The sequence below is a fragment of the Hylaeus anthracinus genome, unplaced genomic scaffold, assembly GCF_026225885.1.
Source record: "Hylaeus anthracinus isolate JK02 unplaced genomic scaffold, UHH_iyHylAnth1.0_haploid 11563, whole genome shotgun sequence".
Taxonomy (NCBI): domain Eukaryota; kingdom Metazoa; phylum Arthropoda; class Insecta; order Hymenoptera; family Colletidae; genus Hylaeus; species Hylaeus anthracinus.
The window spans coordinates 1-9,720 of record NW_026533981.1 but is presented as its reverse complement, the minus strand read 5'-3'; the positions used below and the strand labels follow the sequence as shown (position 1 = coordinate 9,720).

The window sequence follows — 9,720 nt, the reverse complement described above, 5'->3', positions numbered from 1 at the left end:
TACGTTTACCGCCAATACATTTGGAAATAATTGCGTTGCAACTTTCCACTGAGTTGCTGGTATATTTATAGAGCAAGCTCTTCGTATTTTCTGTAATGCGTTTCATTGCATACTCTATTTTATCATAGAACCCCCTCATTTGCAATTGGGGAACAAGATTTGTCTCGTTTTCCTTTCGCGTTCCGTCGCAAAAGTATTGTAACGAGGCGCAATCTTTATGTTCCCCAAACACATGGCTGGGTATATTTTGCAAATCTTTAACAAAATTTGCAATTTTCTCTTCCCAGCATGTTTCATTATTGCGTCGAAACTTTGCAGCCTTTACTATAGCGCTACGGTGTGTGTAGCGTTCTCTGCAATAGCTTTTCTCAGTTTCGAGGTGTCCCTTTTACCAACTGAACTCAGTTCTTCTAATTTTTTTGCTAAGTTGCGGAGAAGATGATTGGTACATTCGACCTTCTCCACAACAATGTCTAGATATGGTGGCAAATCTCTCAATTTTTTGAGGACATTGCTGTCACCATCACCGATATATTGGCTATATATTAAACCGTGTTGTTCCAAACTAGCACGAAAGCCTTCTAATATAATATCGCTTTCCATGCTAGGGGAACTCTGAGCACGTCCCCAGTTTTTGTAACAGACGTACTCTTTCGGTTTTTGGTTTGAGTTGCTTGGTTTTGCACAAACAACGCAATATTTGTTTCTAACCCCCACGAATAAAATTTTTTGTGTATAAAACCCCAAGATAAGTGCGGTTCCGGACGGAGAATCCTAACCACCACTGTGATACGTTCTTTTCATCCAGGAACCGTCTGTTATCACAGGGATGTGGGGAATACCGTTTATAAAATCGTCTCTTTCAAGCGCCAATTGCTTTTCAGCTTCGCCAGCCACTCGCATTTCTGTTTCTGCAGCAGCAGCAAACGTTTCAGTACACGCTTAAGTACGTTTTATTTGTCATACACGGAACATCGACAGCAGCCAGCAATTCTTCTAATTGCTTGTGGCCAATCCCCGTCAATATAGTGCCACAAACGGCACCTCTATTGACATCCAACATGTTGTTGTCTGTCGGGTCACTCCAAAAACTATCTTCGAAGTGACACATTCGACATTTCACAACATTTTGGTTTTCAGACCACGAGGGATTGTTTTAATTATGCAAAGGTCACTGAAACGGCATTCGTTATTCCAATGAGTCGATATTCTTTGCAGTTCTGCAAAGATATGTCCAACATTGGCAATGCTCCGTCCAGTGACCTCAATGGAAGACAAACAATCTACGTCGATGTTTTGATCTTCCTGCAAAACGATATTTTCGATATCCTCGTCCGTATCGTTTTGCAGATGCGATGGTGCACTTATTGTATATGCGATGTTGATTGCAACATAGCCGCATAACTTGTCTCCACATGTATTTCATCCAGGAAACAATGCGCTTCTGAACTTCTTTCATGTTCTACAGTTTCTGAACTGTGGTCAGCGCATCTATCCACGGACGAATTTGTACACGTTACAGACGATGTAGCGGTATCGCAACCGGTAAATGTATCTAATACATTTTCCTACCCTTCGGTACATACTTCTGACGTATGTACTGTACTTTCGACAGTGCGAGACTGCTTTCCCACACATTGTCTCGGTCTGAATAACCTACGTTTCAGAGAATAAGCCCTTCCACGTCGTTTGTGAGAGCAAGACATTTCCATTCTAACCTTCTTTTTGCTTAATTATAATTTGTGAACGGCTTTGTGAAAGCCGGCTTACCCCGAATCGAAAGGGTATCCTGGACCGTATCCCATCTGAGACCCAGCGCGTCGTGAACCTCGGGTTCCTGGAACATCTTGTAATCGACTAACGATGAGCGAATTCTTTTATCCGAGCTGGCTCACTTGTCAAGGGGAAAACCAGCCGAGGCGAGGATTTCAATCAACTCCCCTTGAATTTTCCTGGCATCCTCGGCGCTGTCTGCGCCAGCCAATATGTCGTCTACATATGTATTGCCGCGCAGAACCTGGGAGGCCAAGGGGAATTGGTTCTCCTCATCGAAGGCAAGCTGCCTCAGAACTCGATGAGCAAGGTAGGGAGCTGGAGCGGTTCCATACGTTACCGTATTCAAACCATATTCTGTTACCCTCTCACCTGGGTGTTTCCTCCACAGAATCCGCAGCCAATTCTGCTCATCCGGATGGATCAGAATTTGACGGAACATCTTCTCGATGTCTGCCGAGAACGCCACTCTAAACAGCCTCCAACGAGTTACGACTGCCCAGAGATCCGCTTGCAATTTCGGACCAGGAAGGAGCGCATCGTTGAGCGAAGATCCTCCAGCGTTAACGTTCGATGCGTTGAATACCACCCGAATCTTCTGCTGTCCTTCCGTAGTTTTCCACACAGCGTGATGCGGTATATAGCATCCTTTATCCTCGACGGCGAGAGACCCTGGGGCGGCGACCATGTGTCACAAGCGGTGATATCCGTTCGTGATTTCCATGAAATCCACATAATTCTGATACAGGTCTGGACCCCGTTGTTGTCGGCGCTCGACCGAAAGCAGCATCCGCAATGCAGCAGGTCGAGAGGTCCCCACCCGGGGAGGTGTTGATCTAAAAGGCAGACGAACTACGTAGCGACCTGAGGAGTCACGTTGTGTGGTGTCCTGGAACAAACGTTCACAAGTAAGTTCATCAGGAGTCAAAGGAGTTGCCACTGGAACCTCTTCGAGCTCCCAGAATTTCTGCAGGTCTGGCAACTCGTGACGACGAACGTGCAGCACCCGCGCTGCCCTCCCCGGCTCCGAAGGTCGTGTCGATCCCATCAGCGTCCAGCCAAACGGAGTCAGCACCGCTGTGGGAGTCCCATGAGGTCCCTCACGTCTCTCCTGCAACAATCGGCCGCAGACGTCGGTTCCCAGAAGGACGTCAACACAGCCTGGTAAATTAAAGTTTGGATCTGCTAGCTGCAGTCCTTTGATGTGGTCCCAATCGCCATTTTCCAGGGGGTGAGATGGCGTGGGTGCAGTGAGGCTCTTGGTGACCAGCGCGTCCAAGGAAATCCGAAACTCCTGGTTGACAGGAGAGCGGAGCTCTACCGAGACTTCTGATCGAGCCGTACCTACCTTGGTACCTTGGTAACCGGTAAGCTCAACACGAACCGACCGTCTTCTAAGTCGAAGTGTCTGCGCTGACCACTCGCTGAAGAAAGAGCACTCCGATCCCGAGTCCAGTAGGGCGCGTACATTCATTGTCCTTCCGTCTGGGCCCTCCAGGAGTACACGCGCGGTGGCGAGGAGAGTGATTGCACGCGAGCTCACGGCGTAGGAAGAGCACGTTGGCACTGGCGACTTGGAGCGATTATCTTCGGTCCCCTTGGAGTATGATGCGTGTCTCCGCACACCCAATACCGAAAGTTGGAGGTACAAGTTTGCAGTTGATGCCCTGAAACCAAGCACGAAAAACAAACCCCAGATTTCCGAACAAAATCACGGCGTTCACTGGAGGTCATATTTTTGTATTTTTTACAGGATCCCAGAGAGTGACCACCCGCACATAATGGACACTGTCGGTTATTCTTCGTTTTCCTGGAGTCGTCGACCTTTACTGCCATCGTGGTACGGGACACTGGTTTTCCGGCGGAACGTGTTGACGTCAGTGGTTTCGGAGATGGAATGGTTTCTGCGGTCTGCGCTGACGACAAGGCATGTACTCGATTTTCCAGAAACGCTTCCAATGTCTCGTACAGTGGAATAGCGAGGGGATCGGTAAGAGACACCTCCCACGCAAGTCTTGTAGTATTGTCCAATTTTTCCACCATCAGGAACAGAAACCATTCATCCCATTCCTTGACAGGTTTGGCCAGAGCCTTGAACGCCTCCTGGGTCTGGCGAAATTCGTTCAGCAAACGCTTGATCTCGGACTGGGTATCTTTCGTTGCCGACGGTACGTTGATCAATCTACGCATATGCGCAGCGGAGAGAACGCGCCGATTGCCAAACCGTTTCTCCAAAGACGCCCAAGCTCCGTCGTAATTCCCATCCGTGATGGCCGTACGTGCGAGCATCTTCGCTGCGTCACCCGTCAGGCAAGACATTAAATACTCGAGTTTACGCACCTTAGATAGTTTGATCGACTTGTGCAACAAGGAGGTAAACCGATCCCTGAAACTTTCCCAAGCTAACAGTTCCCCTGCAAAGTTCGGAAGGTTGAGCAGAGGTAAGGCAGCGTCAGGTTCCTGCGGCGACTGAGAACCACTGGACGGTTTGACAACGGTCGACGGAGTCATGGCGATGATCCACTCGTCGATGGTTGCTCCTTGATTCAAATACTCGTCCTCACGGTGGTGAAGTAGTCCGATGTCAGGTACGATTCGGTTTTGTCCACTTTTACCACAAGTTCAAGATGATGAGCAGAAAATTCCCGCCAATACTGATCAATCGTTTATCGTAAACGTTCAAAACGCGAACGGTTACAACAAAAGGTTATCACTAACCGACGCGAGTTACTCGACTACTACAAATGTTGTAATCTTTCGGATTTAACCAAACGTGGAGAAATTTCCGATCGATTACTAAGCACGTCTCAGGATCGGCGGAACAAAAGGATCGAAATGATGCTCGATTGAATTCCGATAACGGACTGATTGGCTCGCTGCTTAGCCGGTACGCGCGACACCTCTCGCTCGTCCCTTGCTCCCCGCGTCGCTCGAGCTACTCGATCCACCCGGACGCTCGCGGGGTCCTGGGGACGAAGCGGGAGACCGTTAACACGTAACGTAAACAGCGAGTCGTTAGCGTCAATTTATTCGTCAAATAAAAGAACATTATACAGTAAAGATATCTGAAACATGTTATCATTGTATGCATGGTTTTATAACACAATGAACAAAATCCCATAATCTTTCAAACACTAAACGCGAATACTAAACACTATCATTAAACATTAAAAATAAATTGCTAAAATTATTAAATAAGTTATTAAAAAACACGACGAATGCACGAACTAATGTATTGTGAGCGCACCTCGCAGGCCGAAGCTCGTTTCGAAACCGTTTGAGAAATACAAGCCTTCAAATAATGCAATTTTTACCCATTTTCGTAAATATGGATATTTTCCTCTGGAACTGTTCATCCTATTGACCTACTTTTCTTTATTTTAATCAGGAGACATTACTCTTTTTGAATTTATTTTTATTTGGAGCAGATCTGATTTTTGTAATATTACAAATTATAAACAAATGTTTATTTTCCAAATACTATACTAAATATTTGAAACTTAGTTTTCAATCGAATAAAAATACATTCGGGAATAGCAATTCTTCACAATTAAAATAAAAAAAGAGTAGGTCAATAGAATGAACAGTTCCAGAAGGATTTTAACAAATGAGATCGAGCGACAGGTAACAAGTATGAATGTTTGGTTAAGCGAGTTGAGAAATAAACATGTTTTGAAAGAGATCGCGAGAACAATTCAAATGTAGAACCCATTTTTACGAAAATAGGCAAAAATCGCAATATTTGAAGGCTTGTATTTCTCTAACGGTTTCGAAACGAGCGAAATGATGATTTCAACACCCCGCCCCCCCCCCCCCGCCGTTTTACGTAAGCTGCAATATATTTCATTTGTAACAAAATCCGAGACATCGACAAAAAAGTGATCCATTTGACGTGGAATGACCCATCGGCGAGACAATACTGACGTAACAATAAAACTTGTTTTGAAATTTTTTCGGTTAAAATGAGACCAAACACGATATTGTTATGACAATTGGTTATAATTAATTAGACTCGTAAATGTTCCTCTATTTTCGCTGTCTCTTCCTATGCTCCGGCGACGTTGGCAAAATGTAAAGATCCTTAGGCATTTCCTTATCAATTATTTTCAGAGAACGAAAAACAGATGACAACTAGGCTTTCAAACTCATACATATAAATACATATGTATCGCTTTATTCTTTCCCGACAGTCGAAATCGAAACACGGTGTTTTGTCCAACGCAAAGTGATCTGGCGGCCCGCTTTTCGTGGCCAAAACCTAATTTCTCAACTTCAACTTACAAATACAAATACAATTCGTACACTTTACCCTTTTCTGGTGACTCCTTGATTAAATATAATACCATAAAGATATGTTAGAAATAGAATTTATTTTCCAGAAAAACAATGACGCTTATTTAATGAAGGTTTTGGGGTAAGTGCCGTGCGGTTCAACACGGTCCTCTTTCCAGAAGACAACGTCTTCGAGCCGATGGTACACATAATGTTATGGAAGCGTTCAGACGGCGATTCTTGCGAGATACATTATCGCGATACTGATTTTCGGTATCCGCGGCTGGTCGGCCGCCGGCAACTTTTTCTGCGTCAGGTCGTCATTCACACGACGCTGCGCAATATCGTCGAACCTACCTCATAAACAAATTTTAGACTTCCGATAATAATTGAAGGATTTACATAGATCGTTACAAAGTTCTTCGAATAAAATATGAAAAGCTCCCTTTTCGTCTCTTATATTATTAATGGAATGAACCCAATATTTTCTCTTAACTTTTCTCCTTTTAGTAGCTTTTTTATGTAGAAACCAAATGGATAAAGCTTCAATCTCATTCATTATTTCAGAAAAGTTTTCACTAACTTAGAACACGTGTTTCTCAAACGAGAAGATATGTTTAACTGAAAAACAAATGATCAACGCCGAGCTTAGAAATTAGTTGGATACAGTATCGCATAAGTATCTTTCTAGCAGATACGTATCGCATACGCGTATCGTCGTGTGAAAAAGCTCTTCCCCATTCCGTGACCAGATCCTTCTACAACATTATATCATTTGTTTAATTCAATATGGCTAATTACCAATTATAGCAATGCAACGTCAGGTTGCTTGCTCTGTTTACGCGTTACCATTGGTAACTCATCGGTCATGCGATACTCGTTTTGGAGTCGCCTTCGGTTCGTCGTGCGCTCGGTCCCCCGGTAATTATAGAGAACAGGTACATCCTCTCCGATTTCGATGATTTTTAAATATGTTGTAGAAATCAACATTTTGAACAACTTGTTTCTATACATATAACCGTCGCTTGGCCTTAGTTTCCGAGATATTTGTAAAATACCATTGCTGCTACACAATGAATATTGCGTATAGCTACGCGTTTGTGGCACTGTATGTGTAGGCGTTCAGTCGTCGACTGTTTAGGCTCGGAATACACGTACGCGTCTGAGTCTGTTGCTACGGTTACTATGAATGCGAATTCGGACGAAAATATGTTCGGACGAGTTCTGACGAATTCGTCTGAACAAACAAACGCCTATTTTTCAATGAGAGTGTTTACACTAGCAACGAAAAACATGTCAGAACATTTACAACGGCGTCAGAACTAGTTGATAGTTTGATTTTTTCGTGCGTCCTGCGTCTATTCTTTCAGTCAGTACGTTTCTGCCGCCCAGCAAAGGTGGACGGACTTGATGAATTTTATTTTCTTGAAAGTCCGTTAATGAAGTTAATGTTGTTGAATGATGGTAAAATAGAGCATGTCAACGGGTTATTTTCTAGTAGAGACGACAAAGGAGAGTTTAAAATGTTATTTCAAGAATTGTGGGAGCAACCGGAAAAGTTTTTCGAGTATTTCAGAATGAGACCAGCAGCATTTGAATATATACTGAAGGAGATAGAGGAAAGAATCACAAAGTTCTCCAATGTTCATGTATGTATTTCGGCAAAACAAAGACTGGCTGTAATATTAAGGTAAGAAAAAGTTTAACAATGTATTCAGTTCTTTACTTCAATGGAAATTCGAAATATTTAAAAATGAAAATACAGGCAAGTGAAATAAAATACACAGTAAAATTGAACAAATTGCACTTGCATTTTTAATGCGTTACACTTGAAATGAACGAATCAAGGTCTTCATGTTGAGGAGCACCAAGTAGAGTTTCCGCTTGTGAACCATTTGCCGAAGTATCACTCGTCGATGAACCACATGCGGAAACGCCATAATTATGTGTAGAATGTTGATCTCTGAATCCCCCCAAAAGATCCTCTTCACAAAACACATTTTGGAGTTTATTTCTCACAATCATTTTTCTTTCATCAGGTACTTTCCTCAAATAAGGCAATAAACTCATTAAAAAATGGTAGTCTGCATCTTCGTTTTGTTTCGTTTTCTCCTTCAATATTTTTATTTTTTGTTCTTCCAAAATCATCAATTTTTTAATCGTATTAGCATTATTCAATTTTGCAATTTTTTTTTATAAGGTTGCGCAAATTCATTTATTATATTTTGAAGTGATTGTGGTGATTCTAAAATTTGTGGTGGTGATGCTAAAGTTTGTGGTGGTGATTCTATAGTTTGTGGTGGTGATTCCAGTTCTTTTTCAGGAGAATCAGGGGAAATAGTAGTTCCTGAATTTTGGATATTTTCATCAAACCACTTCTTCACTCCGTTTTTTAATATTCTTACTCAATTCCTTGCGAAACATGTCCCTCAAATCTCGCCATTTAATTTTGGCTGCTTCACCTCAAATTAGTGAAAAAAAAAAACAATTAATCAATGTTATGTTAAGATAGTTATGTTATGTTGTGTTATGTTAGTGTTTTCAATTATTCTTTTAATGGATATGTTGATTTATTGTATACTAGTTGTTCCCTATTGGAGATTTCTATCAAATGGGATGTCATTTCGAGTACTAAGCTTCTCCTACAAAATTTCACACTGTGCTATTCGAAACATGGTTTACGAAACATGCCAAGCTATATGGGAGTGCTTCTGCGGTATACATATGTCTTTGCCTACTACAGAGGAATGGAAAACCATCGCGAGTGATTTTTACAACAAATGGAATTTCACCAATTGCATCGGTTGTATAGACGGGAAACATATTCGCATGAAATGCCCCAAACAAACAGGATCGATATATTACAACTATAAGGGCTTTTATTCTATTGTATTGCAGGTACAGATCTCTATTTCACATGTATCGAAATACCCAGGTTTACGGGTAATTAATGGATTCGTGTTTTAATCCGTGTATGTTCAATACACGAGTACTCGGGTATCGAAATACGCGGACATCCAGATATCTAAATATACGTATCCGTGTATTTCGATGCTCGTGTACGTACTTGGATATCCGTGTATTTCGATACCCGGGTACCCGTGTATTAAAAATACACGTGTTCTTAATCCCTTAAGGGATTAATTAATACACGTTCAAAACTGTGATCTCTAATTGTAGGGAATAGCTAATGCAAATTACAAGTTCATTGCTATTGAAGTTGGGGCTTACGGTAAGCAAAGTGATGGGGGAACCTTTTTAGATTAAAATATTTATCAACGGTTTGAAGCAAACACTTTAAACATACCAGAGAATGAAAATATTCCGTCAACTGACACTTCAGCACCCTTTGTTCTATTGGGTAATGATGCATATCCTTTGAAAAGATATCTATTAAAACCGTACTCACGACAAAGGCTTACTGCTGAAGAAAAAATTTTTAATTATGCAGGGTGTCCCAAAAGTCGGGGAGGAGTCGGAAATGGGGGTAGCTGAGACGATTCTGAACAACAATTTCCTTTGCAAAAATGTCGGATGGGGCTTCGTTTTTGAATTATTAACGAAAAACACTGACCAATCACAGCGCCCGAGGAGCGCGCGCTCAGAGCATAGGCGTAAGCCAGGAGGCTCGAGCCAGCGAACAGCGGACCGGTAAAACAGCACGAGTTAATACCA

At 42.5% G+C, this 9,720-nt stretch overlaps 4 protein-coding genes across 4 annotated transcripts; 1 reads left to right on the top strand and 3 right to left on the bottom strand.

Annotated features, from left to right (window-relative positions):
* Positions 1 to 1,891: 1,891 nt before the first annotated feature.
* LOC128896574 (uncharacterized) lies at positions 1,892 to 2,461 on the bottom strand. The gene has a single exon (XM_054159942.1). The coding sequence runs from the start codon at positions 2,459 to 2,461 to the stop codon at positions 1,892 to 1,894; it is 570 nt and encodes a 189-aa protein (XP_054015917.1).
* Positions 2,462 to 2,464: 3 nt separating this feature from the next.
* Positions 2,465 to 3,247, bottom strand: LOC128896573 (uncharacterized). Its single transcript, XM_054159941.1, has one exon. The coding sequence runs from the start codon at positions 3,245 to 3,247 to the stop codon at positions 2,465 to 2,467; it is 783 nt and encodes a 260-aa protein (XP_054015916.1).
* Positions 3,248 to 3,312: 65 nt separating this feature from the next.
* Positions 3,313 to 4,284, bottom strand: LOC128896572 (uncharacterized). The gene is made up of 2 exons (XM_054159939.1): positions 3,525 to 4,284; positions 3,313 to 3,440 (listed from the first exon to the last, which is right to left on the bottom strand). Exons 1-2 carry the CDS (start codon positions 4,282 to 4,284, stop codon positions 3,313 to 3,315), a joined length of 888 nt encoding a protein of 295 aa, XP_054015914.1.
* A 2,509-nt stretch (positions 4,285 to 6,793) lies between these two features.
* LOC128896575 (uncharacterized) lies at positions 6,794 to 9,492 on the top strand (the record flags this gene model as incomplete). Its single annotated transcript, XM_054159943.1, has 4 exons — positions 6,794 to 7,735; positions 8,646 to 8,943; positions 9,226 to 9,277; positions 9,389 to 9,492. Coding segments are annotated over exons 1-4 (705 nt in total), but the record flags the coding sequence as incomplete, so codon positions are not given.
* Between the last annotated feature and the right edge of the window lie 228 nt (positions 9,493 to 9,720).